This window comes from Serinus canaria, chromosome 2 (assembly GCF_022539315.1).
Source record: "Serinus canaria isolate serCan28SL12 chromosome 2, serCan2020, whole genome shotgun sequence".
Lineage (NCBI taxonomy): Eukaryota > Metazoa > Chordata > Aves > Passeriformes > Fringillidae > Serinus > Serinus canaria.
The window spans coordinates 45815205-45831173 of NC_066315.1; the positions used below are offsets into that span (position 1 = coordinate 45815205).

The following is a 15969-nucleotide window of genomic DNA, read 5'->3' on the forward strand; positions in this document are numbered from 1 at the left end:
AAGCCATCATTTGAGAAAACAGTGGACAAAAGCACTGGCATCCTGGGAGTGCAGCCTGATGGTATGCCTATTATCAGCTGCTAAGCAAAGTGTGTTTATTTTATCACAAAGGTACTAGTGACTAAGCTTGAAATATTTTTAAATTGGTGCTGAAATGACCTCAAGGTCATCCTGAAGGTCCCACAGCTAAACAGAGTAGACAGACATGTGAGGGATGAGCAATACATAAAAGCTCAGGGCTCAAACTTTCTGTCTAAAGATGAACAAGATACCTTGTAAAAAAAGTGAAGATAGTAAAGTTGAAATGCCAGAGAATTTTAATTGTCTGAATCTTTTCAGGTGTGAGATTACCTAAATACAGGGTGAAGTGAAAGTGAAGTACAGTCAGGAGCCAGCAGCATAAGATGTATGAGAACAATTGATCCTGAAAGCAGCAAACCACACCTTAAATAGTCCTGGGTTTGTCAAAGGATATTTCATCATGATACATATTGAAAATAGGCAGTTATCAATATGTGATTCCTTATATGTCATTTAACTTCTCAGTCTTTCCTTTTGGTGAAAGTAAAACAGCATCTCCATGCTCAAATGAAATCTGTGCCAGCCTCTGCAGGCACAGTCAGAAGCATCACTTTTGAGAGGGACTGGTTTAGTTCAAGGCACTATCCCATGGCAGGGAGCTCAGTGCAGGGACAGAAGTCACTGCCACCCTGCTCTGCACTGTGGGGCAGTCCCAGTGCTGTTCCTTTTGCTGGTGTGGCTGCAGCAAGGACATCCATTTCCCAGCTCCACCAAGACAGTCCCCAGTGCAGCCTCAGAAGTGAGCTTTTCCTGCATCTTGCCTTCCCAATTGTATGATGAGAAAGTGCTTCCTCATCTCTAAGAGACACTGGGAGAAGTCCATCCCAGGAGTGTGCAGGGAGAAGTTGAGAACAGCAGGGAAGAAATGGGCTGTGTTTGCATGAACCACTCCCACAGTGGCTGCAGGAGCACCTGGTTACTCATGGTTTTTGCTAATTTCCTTTTACATTTCTGCCAGGACCTTAAAGAAAGTCATGGAGAACTAAAAATAGTTAAAATGCTTACCTCTTCCCTAACAAAAGTAATTAAATCATCCCTGTCCTGCCTCTAAGTGCTCTTGGTATCAGCAACTCTTCAGGGACTCAAGTAATGCCAATGGCCAAGTTATAAATCCTTTACAAAGGGTTTATCCTTCTGCTGAATGAGCTTACAGCAGAAGCCCAGACGTAGCATGCTGGCTGTGGCACCTTCACTGAAGGTCTGTTGCCATCAATCTTAACCTGCTAATGTCACCGTGTTAAAAATACACTGGGTGCAGAATGGCTGGTAAATGCTTTTTTTGTCACTATGGAAGAATGGCATTGTGGCAGTGATCCAAACCTCATCCCTTCTGTTGGAATGTCTGCTGCTCATGCACCAGGCCTTCATCCAAAGAAGTGTTTCTTTTTGCATGGCCCCATGTGTATGTTTTTCCTCACCACTGTCAGCTTGTCTTTTAGGAGACACATTGCATGCAGGTGGAAAGTCACTTGGGCACTTGCCCGTTGCACTGAACTGAAGCCCTTGCTACCATGTAATTTAAAACCAAAGTTAAATGGTTTTGTTTGTTTTTCATTTTTGGGAGTGCCAAATCCCAGTGTTTCATTTCAATCAGTGGAAGACTTTCAAGAGTACTTCTTGCTGTGCATTAGTTTTATTGTTAACTTGCTTAGGACCACCCTTGACAAAGGTGATGCAGATCTCAGGTATTCCCATGCCTCTCCTGTCCCTCCTCAGAAACTGATTCTAGAGCAGCTGGTGAATATGCCAGGCTTACCTGTGGACAGGCACAGGTGGGGTTTTGCAAATACACACACTGGGTTATCAGTCACAAATATTATATATCCCATATTAGATGCTTTCTATTTTGAACTCTGGGTCCTGTTTTGGTTTCAGCAACCTTGGCAACATAGGGTGGATGAGAAAAATCAAAGTGGGACACTTTCAGGATTGTCAGGTTTTCTTCCATGCCCTGTCCAATGTCTGCATTGATGCAAAGATGGGCTGGTGCCCTGGGTCATCTCTGACCTTCAGGTTACGTGGTTGTCCCTAGGAGGGATTTGAAGAGAATGGTGGACAGTGACTTTGATGAGGCCAAGTGCTTTTGGCTCCTACATTGGTCCAGCAAACACAGAGCTGAGCAATGCCCACAGTTTAACCCCGAAGTTCCTGCACATACAAATCGGGGCTTATTCCTTGAGAAAACACACTGCCCTGTCCTCCACCTGCCCCGCTGCCTGAGACATGCACTGGACACTAAGGGCTACTGATGAAATGCTGGTCTGGCTCAATTCACTGGCAAAACTTTGGAGCTTCCCTGGAGCATCTCCTTTTTGGTAGGTGCTCCACCGGGACAGTTCCCAGTGCAGCTTGGGGAAGTGAGCTTTTCCTGCATCTTGCCTTCCCAATTGTATGATGAGAAAGTGTCTCTTCTTCACCTCGAAGAGACACTGGGAGCAGTCCATCCCAGAAGTGTGCAGGGAGGAGCTGAGAACAGCAGAGGAAGAAACTGGCAGCAGGAGTTGTTTCCCAGCCTGAGGGTGCCCTCTGGCGCATGCAGAAGACTGTAACACTTGTTTCTTGAAAACCCATTTGTTTCTTGGGTTTACTTGGCTTCCTCCTTTCCCTAAAGCCTTGCAGCCAGCGTGGTTCTTCACTGAAGGCTGCCAGGTAGGTGCATACCATAAGGTGACCCCCAGTCCAGTCCCGTATGATCACATCTATACACCCAGCAGCTGACAATCACTTTTTAAATTATACTGGCCACATTCAGCATGTCAAGCAGGAGGCTTCTGGGCCTCAATGTCTCAGACCCAATTTCCTTCCAGCAGTGCCTGGTAGGTGTCCAAAACCAGCCTGCAGCAGGTCCTACTCCAGCTGTGCCCAGGCAGTGCTGCTCCCCCTGCCTTGGGCTTTGTCTTCTGACACATGCTTGGGGCTCCAGTGCAGAACCATTCCAGTGCCAGGCTTGCATTTCAAACCCTGGACTCAGTAGGGAAATCAGGCTGCAAAGAGGTAGGAGCAGCTTTTTATAAACAAACAAAACCTAGCCCTTTTTTCTTGGGAGAAGTTTAGGAGTGGTGGCAGTGTGAGCAAACATTGCCATGATCACATGGAACTGAAAACAGACGGTGAATGGGAGGCATAAACACGAAAGCTGAAGTAAATACAAATCCTCTCCATATGTAGAGTCCTTTCTCAGAAAAACTTTGTCATCTTGTCTTGATTATGACATTTGGATTTTTTTTAATAGTTTCAAAGCTTTTTGTTGGCAGCTACAGTAACAAATGTGCTGGTAGGTAGCAGAGAAGCTTGTTGAGTGCTGTGGTGTTGCACTCTGCTGGGGCAGAGTGAGTGCTCAGGTATTGCAGTGCTTTGTCGGGCACCTGCTGCTCATAGCAAAACCTTAAGGTCATGACAATTTGAGGAATTAAGTCAGGTGTAGGTCACTCTCTGTATGCCCTTTCTTCTTTCCTCTTTGCTTCTTTCCTTGGGTGTTTTCCAGCATGAGTCAGTGCATCTTCCCTCACTCTTCCCAGGGTTACAACACATGGTAATCTGCCAGGAGGTGGTCCAGGCTTGCAAAGATCCTACTTCCTACCCAAAGGTGGGACTTTTGTCCAGATCCACCAACTGGCATTCATCAGCAACCACCAGTGGAAGAGAGTTTGGCAAGCTGGAATCTGGGAAGACCCATGCTGGGGTTAGGTGCTCTTTTCCAGCTGTGTGACATCTGTCCTTGGATGTCTTCATTGTTGTTTGCTTCTCAGCAACCAGGTTTTGATCACCTTATCTCCTTACTATCTTCTGATCTTTTTCTTATCCCTGTGTTTTTTTCCTAAGGTCGAAAGCTGAGAGGAAAAGCCTTTTATTTTGTCAATGGAAAGGTGTTCTGTGAAGAAGACTTCCTGGTAAGCACCCAGTTAACTCTTGTGATGAGACATCTCAGTGTCGCCAGCAGACTCACAGCCTTTCTGCCTGTCAGCATTGCTGGTATTTCACACACTCCTGGTCCAGCATCCTGCCTGGCCCTTCTACTCCAACATTTTCCCAGAGCCAGCCCCAGCCATGGTGGCTGCCCACATGTGGTGCTGGAGGTAGTTGAGTGAGAGGCCCTGTTTTTGTGGCACAGATCCCTAGCTGAAGCCATAACCTGTTGTGATGGCTCCTTCAAAGCATTATCTCTGTGGCCATGCTGAGAAGGCAGGAGTGAAATTACCAGCTACAGAGGAACGAATGGGTGAATTTCCTTTTTCACCTAATGGATATATTAATGGATATCTTTCTTTTGCTGGCAATGGATTTTGTGTGAGTGTACCTAAGCATGAAGCAATCCCACAGTCCTCTCCTTGGCTGGTGCGGATAAAAATCCATACACCCTTCTGCCCTTGAGTCCTGGTAGATGAAGCCTTCCTTGAGACTTGAAAAAATTACATTTGCTTACTTATTGGTGAATCCTAGTGATTTCTGTCAGAGAGAGGTAAGGTCATCTTCTTTGTTCTCCTCAGTATATTCTACATAGGATAAAAATAAAAGGGTTAAATGCACCTAAAACATTTCATTTTCCAAGTCTGCATTTCCTTCATTCAGACAGATGATGCACTGTGCCCAAGGTGCATGTCATGGACATGACAGTCCCTTAGATCTCAGGAAAAACAGCAAAAAAGTTGTAGTGGGACAGACTTGATTGCTATCCTACCAGAGAGCTGGAACAATACCACTGACCTTATGGAACCTTCAACAGAATTATAACCATATAACCAAAGAAAAATTTGGCTTTCCAGGCCTATATATACAGATACTGCAACATAAGTATGTGATAAACACAAGTAGGTTCTTGTCTTGTAGATTCATGTGGTCAAATAAGCATGTAAATAAGTCCTACTAGTAACTGCCTTATTTGCATGTGCATTTATGGTATTTATTTTTATACTTTAAATTAAAGTTAAATTTTGGACTTGGAAGTTACAGGAACTTGTACTCTTTCTAAACCTGGGCATTCAGAAACACATCCACACCTTTATATAATGAAAAAAGCGCTGGAAAATTTAGTTTTTCTGTCTAAGGAGCACAGAAAAAGGACCAATAACAAATATCCATTAACACTCTACAGTACACTGATGTTTACACTTGAGTGGCCTTGTGAATTTTTAAGGGAATTCTTTTCTGTCCTTGCAGTATTCTGGTTTCCAGCAGTCGGCTGACAGGTGTTTCATCTGTGGTCATTTGATAATGGACATGGTAAGTGATAATTGCTTTAGGAGCAAAAAACTCCCGCAGTTTTTTACAAGAATGCATCAAAAGCAAAATATATTCATATCCAATGCTGTCTGTTATCATTTGGTAGTTTGCCTAGTGCGAGACTGCTATCAGAAGGAAAATCCACTGAGCCTTTTGTTGATTTTTTCAAGGAAGTGAATCTGGCACCCTAGTGTATGTCATGCAGAGACACTGCTCTGCCTGTTTTCAGTGGGTGTTGAAAAGCAGAGCCTCCAGGTCTTTCATCCCTTTTTTGTACTTCTCTGGACAGTGTATTTGTAATCCCGTTGATGCTTCCTGCTCAGCAGTGTCGTGGCTCTGCAGTGCTCCCTTGCTGTGAGGCATCAGTGCAGCTCTCTCAGCCTCTCTTTTCTGCAGTCAAGCTGTGGCTTCCCATGTGTATTCTGCATTAAGTCATTTTCTCCTTGTTTTTTGTGGGTACTGATACTCTGGGGAGCAGGTTTGACTCAGGGTGTGTGATCCAGACTGCAGTTTAGATCTGTGAAGCAGGATTAGCCTGCAGCAGGTACCATCCATTCCAGATGTGCATGGGGTGGGGAACACTCAGGGGGTCAGCATTCACTTATAGAAAGTTCAGAGGGAGACTGGTATGGCTGGTGGTGTAAGACTACAGCTGAGGCAAAGAAATTAGGAATTTCTGGTTCACAGCATGCCTCCCAACATTTTCTAATGCTTATCAATAATTATCTTTGTTCGCCTGCTTACACTGGAAAGCATTACAGTTGGAAGCTGTTTCCTACTCAGAAGTCTGATCCTTCTACTGACGGACCATGGTATTCCAGGTAGTGAATTGCAGCTGTTGAGTTCAGCACAGTCTGTGCTGTGTTTCCATAGTCTGTGCTAATTAGAAAGCCAGGCGAGGGAGTACAAAGCCCTTCAAAATGTAAGGAATTATGAAAACCTAGCAATAATACTAGTTTCAACTTCTCATGGAGAATATAAAAGTGTATTTCCTTTGTTCGGTTGGTACATCTTGCCTTGTGATCTTGCTAAGTATTCTCTACTTGTTGACTTCTGAAATTATTATACTTTCCTTTAAATTCTGTCACTTCTATCCTTTGTCATGCTGAACACCTTGACTGAATCTCTAAATTGTTTTCGTACCCATGCTAGTAATTAATATCTCTAGAGCCAGGTGCTATATATTGATTCCAGCTGCCCTTTCCATCCTTGTTAACTGATTTTTCAGATGAGACGGGGAAAAAAGACACAGCCCTGCTGATGAGTGTGCAGCATTATCTGATGTAAAGCTGTATGTTTACTATTTTCACCTTTATTTGCTCTTCATGTGCATTTTTCCTTTCTCTTGCTCTGTTGCAGATCCTGCAAGCTCTAGGGAAATCATATCATCCGGGCTGCTTCCGATGCGTCATCTGCAACGAGTGTCTGGATGGTGTGCCATTCACTGTAGACTCTGAAAACAAAATCTACTGTGTCAGGGATTACCACAAGTAAGGGCAAAATAAACAGCAGTGATGTTCCAAGCAGCAAGCCTCTAATTAAGCTTTTCAGCTAGTTAAGAGTGCAGATTAGTAAAACAGAGACAGGGTTAGAAGTTTTGAGAATAAGGCTAGATCCTAGAAATTCCTCCTCTCTCCTCTTATCCAGCTGTTGATTCTTGTGTAACTCTGATGAAGTCAAATAACCTCTGGGCTTCAGAGCTTCTCTGCCCCTTCTGCAAAGCAGAGAGAGTGAGAAATAGTGCTCCTGAGGTGTTCAGTGATGTACAAAATTAGTCTTCTTTAATGTAGCCTGTGAATGCCTGTGGAAATCAATGTGATTTACTTTTTGAGTAGTTGAAGGGCTGAATTTGACTTTTAAAGAATTGCCACTGAATCTGCAAAGCAAAACTTTTAGCCAGTTCTGAATTAAACAACTGATAAATCCACTTTAAAAATCACTTCTAATTTAGACAGTAAAACAAAATGGCTGTGCTCTTGGCTGGTACTTATGGTATTAGAGCTGCACACATTTTGTGTGTCCTTCTGGCTTGCTTTGGTCCTTGCTCCATTTTCTGAGCAGGGAGAGTATTAAGTGTTGCTCAGGCAGCCCTTGGAACTCTTCTGTGTTGTGCCAAGACTAGAGCTGTTACAATCCTGTTGCCAAGCTTAGTGCCCTTGTATGCCATCATTCTTCAGAAATAATTTATATTTCCTTGCAAATTAATTTAATTAATTTTTGTGTTACAAGACCATAAGAAGCTGTGCAGTCATGTGGTATTTTCTCAGAAGTTTTCTGCCCAGAGGCTGCTGCTTTTTTTAATGTGTTTTTCTGGAGACAGTCCTGCTCAGTTTCTCCTCATTTTCTTTTCCTAATCTCTCAGTAGCAGCCAAGAATTTTATAGGGAAATTTTGTATTTTTTCTGGCACTAAGTGTAAAATATAAAGTCTGTTTTTGGCTAATTGAGCAATGTGTGCCAAGCAGTACTTAAATGCTAAAATGAATTTATGATCTCATGATGCAGAGCTTCCCTGTAGATAAGTAATTTACAGCTGCAACTTTTCATGTTATCACTGAGAACATACAGACCTCTCTTTTTATGCTGATCCATAACTTGCCTTCAATTTCTCGTTGCTCTTCCAGAGTTTTAGCTCCAAAGTGTGCAGCGTGTGGACTTCCCATTCTTCCCTCCGAGGTGAGAGCCTTTTATTCCATATCCCCTTGGGGGAGGAGTGTCAGGCCTTGCTCTCTTTCACACTTGACCATGTGTCAGAACAAACGTGCTTGTGGATGGGGAGAGATGGTCGCTTCCTCCGGAGTGCAACCCTTTGGTCTAAGCTCATGTACTGTTCTTGGGATGTGACCCTTCTTTTGTTTCCTGATGAAGCTTACTCCTGCTCTGCCAGGCTGCTTTTTTCATCTCCTGCTCTGCTGGGCTGCTGCTAGTTTTTTGGTCAGGAGAATTTTCCTTTATGTCAATAGATGCTGGTGGTACTCATGTGTGTGACCACTCTGGGACTAACACATTTTAATACTTGGAGATGAATCTTAGGCAAAACTAATTTGCAATACTGAAAAATGTGATCTATTGAAATAACCAGGTCATTAATTTGTGATTTGTGATAGATGTTACTGTTAAACAGAGAACATTTTTGCACTTCTGGTATCACATTTTAGAGGATATCTGCAGTCAGTCAATGATGAAGCTTTACTGAAAAATTAACTGCAAGTGGCAGGATTTATTTGTGGTCTCCAACCAGCTGCCCAAATGCATTTCCTCAACATTCATTTTATTGCATGAAGCAATCTACAGAGTGCATGTGTCTGATCCTGCTGTAATCCTTTGTAATTTCTGCTTTGCTCAAATGCTCACAGGGGTCTGATGAGACCATTCGGGTTGTGTCCATGGACAAGGATTACCATGTGGAATGTTATCACTGCGAGGTAGGTCAGCAGCTTTCTCAGGGAGTGGGCACTTAATAGTCATAACTGCTCTTATTTTTAGGATGGAAATAAATGTCCTGCCTTACAGCAGCAGTATCTGAGCAATTCAAACCTTGCAGTGTGAAGACCCTTTCTGTCAGTGACTGAGAAGTTTCCAGATTGAGGACAGAAGTTTTTGCAGCAATGCATTTCAGTTCTAATTTTATTTGCTATCTGTAAAGTTAGGGCACCAAATTAATTATTGCTTTTCAAACTTGGCAGTTTATTTGTTAATGCAGGAAACATAGTGACTTAGTAAGGTCTATTGCTGCCTTCCAGAAGCCTCAAGCTCCACATCACATCAGTGTATCTGATTTCCAAGTCAGATTGTTGAAAAATGCTAAGGTGGTGACTGATCCTGTGGGGTGTAAGTTACCTTCACTCTCATGGGAAATGAATGTATCTTTGAGGCTGGAGAAAGGATGTGGCTGCACAATAAAAAATTCCAGGAGATGCTAGTTCTTAAAAACCATTTAGTCTGTGCAGGGTTTCTCAGAAAGCCGCCATACTTCTGCATTGAGAATTAAAATAAATAGTTGTTTTTTCTCACTGTGCTTATGATGCAGTGAAAAGAGGCCCTGACTCCACAATCGGATTTCACATCAGTACAACTGTAATGTGAAGAGGTGAATCTTACCTTGCAGTGTAAGGAGACACAAGGGTATTTAAAATACAGAGAGTTGCACCTCACCACAAGATAAAGCTTATTCAATAAAACTGCTTTAAACAAATTTGTACAAGGCTGCCCATCAAAATGCCTGTGTCATATGTTTTTTTTCTTGTGGTACATGCTGCACCTATTAGGAAGGAGCTGTTGGCTGGGTGTTGTGTGTCCTTGTCACACAATAACTCTCCTAGAAGCCAGACCCCAGCTGACCCTGGGAGATGGGCAGAAGCTCTAATAATTTGCTCGGCCTCTCTTTGCAGGACTGTGGGATGGAACTGAACGACGAAGACGGACATCGCTGCTACCCACTGGATGAACATTTGCTTTGTCACTCCTGTCACCTGAAACACATAGAGAATGGCACAACCCCAGCAGCTGCCTACCAGCACCACTACTAGTCAGCGTGGCCAGCGTTGGAAAGCCGGGACAGAAGAGTTGTTACATGATCCCCCTCTCCCCACCTTCAGCTGATTTCCTGTGCATGTTTTTTGCCAATGTTCCTCTCAAAGGATATGAGAGATTTTTGCTGGATTCACCAAGTTTGTATGCTTGTGGGTTTCAGCTGCATCAAACCATGTCTACTTGACCAAGAATGTGGCATGTCACCTGAACTGATCAGTTTACTTTTACATGTCTTTTTCTGCTGCCTGGAGATTCCTCTGGGCTCATTTTGGAAGATTCTTCAGTGAAAGCATGATTTGCTCTCGTGCCTATGAACTCAGATCATGCCATGCACAATTAAAAAGCCAGAGGCTGGCTTGCCTGCCTGCCTGCCAGGGACATCCCATCAGTTTACTGCTCCTTGAAAGCACATTTCACCAGGTTCTTTGAAGGACACCAACCTATTAGTACCAACTTTTTAGACTGTCTCTGTTTTTATTAATTCTTTAGGAAAACAAAAGAAAGGAGTCTGTGCAAAATGGCACACTCAGACCTTTCAGGTAATTCCCTGAACTCCAGTATCAAATCTGGCTGTAAGAGTACCAACTCTCCAAGCACAAACCAGGCAATGCTGTCTGGCAACTGGAGGCCAACATCCCATTTCAAACAGGACAAAAAACTGGAACAAGCTAGGCTAAGCTACTGCAATGACTTGGGGCCCAGGCTTGTGTGTCAGCATGACACATAGGGGCCAGTCTGCTGTGTCAGAGTCTGAATAGTGGATCATATTTGGAAAGGAAAGGTCAGGATGCTGAAAGTGTGGACATGCGGAAAATCCACCCTCATTCTTGCTTGCAGAGCTTGCTTTGGAAAAAAGCTCTCCATACACAGACAGTTGTCTGAGTTTTCCAGTTCGTCCTCACAGCTCAGCCCTCAGCCTGGCTATTCTTTTTCATGGTGTTTACCCAGCACAAAGCCATTTCATAGTGGTGCTTATTCAGAGCTTGGGGAGTGAACTTGAGATTGTTATGAAGGCTTTGTCACGCAGGGATTTAGAGCCCAGCTCCACAACCTGAACTCAGATGAGTATGTTGGCATAAACAGATTTGCTCCTATGAATAATAACAGCTTATCTGAGCAAGGGGTTAGAGAGTTTGGCCCTTACTTTCCCTTCTGTTGAGAAAGCAGGAAGGCAGATTGTTTCTTTTCTTGACCCTCCCACTCCCCCGCTCCCTGCTTTGTAGTCAAAGAAATCTGTTCCCCTTGTATGTGCTACATTTATGATAGGTGTGCCTGCAGTGCATGTTCTGTACCTACCAAAGCTGTGCAGCCCCTTATGTACTGGTACTTTTGTTTAACAAAAAGTTCTTAATTTAAAGCCTCAGATGCAGTTGGGGATCTTAACTGCTCTTTCTTTGTGTGGAAAGTTAGTTAAATCCTCATGTATCTATGCTGAAGTTGTAAATTTGATTCTGACTGGCAAAGGATGGGATGACATTCTTGGAGATCTTTTCAGTGGGGAAATGACAATAAATTAGCTGAGCTGTGGCACTGGGACTCCCAAAATGTTCCCATGCTGAAAACCCATTACAGTTCAACCAAACCTCTTTTGCAATAGCACGGATGTAGCTTGAACTCCACTTGATGTAGTCAGACAGCAACGTGTGCCCATCTGGAGCAGCACAGGTGTCAGGTAGCAGCAAGTTGCCTGTCTCTGCCTATACTAGTAAATCATCTTCCTGTGACTGAAATGTGAAACTGCCCCAGCCTCAGGAGCTTGGTGGGCCTGGCATGGAATTTGATGGTGCCAACTGACCATCTAGCCTTCTGCCCCATCCAGCTGCAAGTGCCTCTGCCTGTTTCCACTGCTCTTCAGGATGGGGATGGCAGTTTGGGGCTGGAGGCTGGTCCTGCCTGGGAGCCATCCAGAGCTTTGGTGTAGCTTGGCTCAGCAGCACCATTTTTTCTGGAGACATGAATCCCTTCAGTGAGTGACTGAAAGCTCAAGGGAGGGCATTATAGCACTGTGAAATATATCTTCTGAGAGTTTCACCTATGATTTTAGAGGAGGTAAAATTGACCCCAAATATGTGAGCCCTCCTAGAGCCTTAAATTTAGCCTCCAAATGCTGGTTAGGTAGGGGATGGGAGCTGACACGAAATGTAAGCAGTGCTGCATCCAGGCAGGGTGGATTGAGGGCAACAACAGCCAGGGCAGATCCCATAGTGCTCTCACCCCAGTGCATCCCATCAGCTTTTGTCCTGCAGCACAGCTAGGCTGGAGCAGGGAGAGGGTGTTCCAGGTGTGACTGTGATCTTAGGACTGTCTGAAGGGACTGAGGTGGAAAATAACACCAGCTCACAATCCCTGGTAAATAATTCAAATGGTCCTGGGCAAGTGGTTCTGTGCCCTGGGCTGCTTTTGGCAGTGAAGGCAACGAGATACCAAAGTGGTTTTTTGAAGTGTGCTGGAAACACTAGCCTTGGTCATCTGTTGCTGCCTCTGAAAGACCAGCTGCTATGTAGTTCATGCTTTTTCTACCTTTGATTTTTAAATCAAGCCCTTCTGCACATTTTTTGGCCTTCATTTGTAAAGATCTGAAAATACTAGTGGGACTGGTATTTTGTTTTTAAACTGCAGCTTAAACTTCTGTCTTAGCCTTGCAGTCTTCCCCAAAACCTCAGAATAAGCAGGAGAGAAGGGAATGGGAAGAAGGATAATTTTCCTTCATGGAAAGCCTCAAGGGCAGCATTGCATTACCAGAGAGTCTGGCCTCTGCTCTCACGTAGTGTCTTCTTACTCCTGTCAGCCATCCTGTATCCCTCAGCGCTGGGGAAATGAAGGCTGCCCTACTTCCAGTTTTAAGGTCCCCTATAAATTATTAAGTGTTAACACTCTCTTTTCCTGTATTTACAAAGAGCTGGAAGTGACAGTGTAAAGCTCTTGAAAAAGGAGCCTGTGAGCTTGTGATTTTGAAGCTAAAGCATCAACTGCACTGCCCTGCACCCCTGTGTGTGCTAATTTGCACTGCATCTGTCTCTGGGAGTTTGAATACCTTTAAGCTCAGTATTTTTTCTCCTAGGCTGTGAGTATCTGAGTCCCTGTTGATTTTCCCCAGCTTCTCCCCAGCTCTGCAGCTGCCTGACAGTGTGTCTAGCACAGGGGGAGGCAGGGGCATCCTGCACAGGGGGGAGCCTTCTCCTCCTCCTGACCCTCCACCAGGCATCTGTGGAGCTGCAAGCCCTCCCTGCCTGCCTTCAGGCAGCTCCCCCAAAGGGAGAAATAGCTCTGGAGCTGGAGGTGTGACACTTTGTGTCCTCTTCAGAAGAATTTTAAAAAACATGTTAAATTTCACTTATCTCCTGGCTGATATACATTGGGTTTTGCTGTTCACATGAATTTTGTTGCTCTTTAATTTATTAAGAAGCTATGAAAACATGCTATGAAAAGTTAGTCTTGGTTCCTCCCCCAGCAAGTTCTTTTGACTGGCTTTAAAGTAAGGGATCCTTCGAAGTCCCATTGTGCGGTTAATGAGTAACTCTCATGCAAATAGTTATTCAAGTGAATTCCCTGAAGCCTGCTTTCAGGAATCAGAGCTTCAAAGATTTTTTCATTCAGATCGTGCTGTTAAATTTCTATTGCTTAAAACACAGAAACTCATTTAAATAGGGATTTTTGCATAAAAGCCGGGGGAGGGGGGGAAGCCCCAGCTACAGAAGCAGCAAACATTTTTGTGTAATTTCAAGTGTAAGAAGCACCTGTGATCAAACCGATTTGGGAAACTGCCCTGATGTTAAAACACAGGGAGCAGCAGTTTCTAACACACTGGTAAGGAGCATTTGAAAAGATCTGAGGCTCTTCAGTTTCTGAATTTCATTTGGGGGCTTTTGAAACATTTTCCCAGTCTTTCAAGATTTAAATGGTTTTTTGGGTTTTTTTTGTAGATCTTTTTACTACGAAGTGAATAGCTGCTTAGTCTGTAAATGATGGTGTTTCATCAGCAATCAGGTGTGATGTGGCAGCCTCGAAAGGGGGAAACTGGGCTTCCAAGAGCTGGCATGGGTCTGGCTGGCCATTCCCAAGAAAGGATTATCTTTTTTTTTTTTGGAAAAAAAATCCCATGTGGGCCTTGACCACTTGCTGTGTGCTCTTTCTTGGGGTGCTGTGTGCAGTTGTGTCCATGCACATGATGTGTGGCAGGTGCTGCCCATGCCACACCTGCCTTTCACACCACTGGGCCCATGCCACATGCTTGTAGGTGCCTTTTAAGCAACTTTCTGTGCATGAATGTAATGCAAAGTTGACTCAGGCTTCATGACTGGGCTGTACCCCTGGAGTCAGTACCTGCAGGCAGGGAAGGGCCATGACCAGATACACATCCCTTTCCCCCATCCTGTGAGTGCCACTGGGAGAAGCTGGGAGGGGCTTTGAATCTCTCATCATGGCACAGCATTTGTGCGTTCATTTTTCTTTTCCAATTCTGAGTCCTGCTGCTCGCTGGCTGCAGTGGCTCTGGCTGTCCTCACTGAAGCTGACTGGGCGGACATCTTCCTGTCACGAGCCCAGAGAGAGCTTGGAACTGCTCACCCACCCTTTTCCTAAGGAGAAGCAAAGCTTTCCTGAGCAATAAAAATCCTTACCCTGCTTTCTTCCAGGGCAGCCAGAAGTTGGTGTGGCAATGCATCTGCGACCTACTCAGACATGACAGGAGAGGGGAAGAAACTGTCCCCACGTGCAAATCCATGGCAAAGAGTCCTGTAAAGGCAGGAAAGCCCTGCGGCCCTGGTGGAGGGATGACTGGGCTGTAGTTGCCAGCCCAACCCTCCTCCCCACGCAGCAGGTCTGCGGAGCAGGGCCAGGCAGGGACCCAGGCACACCCCCAGGCTCTGCCTTTCTGGATCCAGAAAGCAAATCCAGAGCCTGCCTAACAATACTGAATGGTACTAGTTATTTTATGTTTCCTTCAAAGCTCAGCTCCAGGAGAGAGTATTTTAGGATTTGTGCTGGTGTAACTAACCTTAGCCTCCTGTGAGCACAGCCCTCTTTTCTTCTGTGCTGTTAAGTATTTATAAAGAATGGAGACCGGTAGCAGAATGAAGCCACTGGCCTGTTGTGATTTCATTGATTAAAGACAGTATCTTAAGCAATACTCAGAGTCAAGTCTTTCCTAAACTTACAATGACTGTCATTGCCCAGAGTCCGTGGTGGGGGGAGCTATGCTGTGAAATGATGGTTTCCCGACCTCTTCCTTACTCCTCTCTCTCCCCGCCGCCAGTGGCTGAGGGTGGGGAGAGCCACCTCAGTGGGGTTCACTGGGAATTTCCAGTCCTTTGCAGGCAGCTGGTATTTGCTGCAGCTCCGTTGGAGGCTGTCTTGCTCTGGCATCCTTCTGGTGAGACCCAGATCACAGGCTGAGGATCTGGGGAGGGATGTGCTGCATGTGGGAGCAGGCTCTGACCCCAGCATGGAAGTCTCCTTTGCAGCATTGGTGGGGATGGTTCCTTGAGGTTTTTGGGTGGTGTTCACATGGTGCCCCTGCTATCAGCTACCAGATGCCTCATGCCGGAAGACTGTATGTTGGCCAAGCAGCACCACAGCAGTTTGGAGCTGTCAGCTAACATGAAGCAAATACATAGGAATAACTAATTATAGTTCCCCATCCTTGGGTCAAGAGCTGCCCAAACCTGGGGCATAACACCCAGAGAGCTGGATCCGGTGGGAAGCTGGCCAGCAGGTGCCCCAGGTTTGCTCCTTGCCAAACTCCATATCCTGCAGGATCTGCAAAGATGGCCAGGTGGACAGCAGCTGTGCCTGAGCTGGGGGGCTGCCAAGGGCAGGAAGCCCTGGTACACCACTCAACCCTGGGAGGCTTGGAGACCCCCACATTGAGGGCACGGAGGTGGCAGCGGTGGGCACGTACAAAAGTGGGGGGCCCTCTAGGCAGCATCCTCAGCTAAAAGCATAAAGGAAAAGAAAAATAATGAGACGGGGTGAAAAAAAGAGCAGCCGAGCCAGCCAGGAGTCGAACCTAGAATCTTCTGATCCGTAGTCAGACGCGTTATCCATTGCGCCACTGGCCCTGCTCTGGAACTCTTGGCTGCCCCCGCGCAGTTAACCATAATTTGCTCGCGCTGCTTCAGCCAATGGCGGCGCTGGCG

General features: G+C 45.2%; 1 protein-coding gene and 1 non-coding gene across 2 annotated transcripts in view; one reads left to right on the top strand and one right to left on the bottom strand.

The window, feature by feature from the left end:
• The window catches only part of LIMD1 (LIM domain containing 1), a 32942-nt gene extending 17982 nt beyond the window's left edge, over nucleotides 1-14960 (top strand). Inside the window, exons 3-8 of the mRNA XM_009086395.4 lie at nucleotides 3904-3971; nucleotides 5239-5301; nucleotides 6661-6791; nucleotides 7924-7975; nucleotides 8656-8724; nucleotides 9691-14960. Of these exons, the coding sequence (XP_009084643.1) occupies nucleotides 3904-3971; nucleotides 5239-5301; nucleotides 6661-6791; nucleotides 7924-7975; nucleotides 8656-8724; nucleotides 9691-9828 (521 nt within the window). The 3' untranslated portion in view covers nucleotides 9829-14960. The remainder of the gene's footprint in view (nucleotides 1-3903; nucleotides 3972-5238; nucleotides 5302-6660; nucleotides 6792-7923; nucleotides 7976-8655; nucleotides 8725-9690) is intronic.
• An 858-nt stretch (nucleotides 14961-15818) lies between these two features.
• On the bottom strand, nucleotides 15819-15891 carry TRNAR-ACG (transfer RNA arginine (anticodon ACG)). The gene has a single exon. It is a non-coding gene; the product is annotated as a tRNA-Arg (tRNA).
• Between the last annotated feature and the right edge of the window lie 78 nt (nucleotides 15892-15969).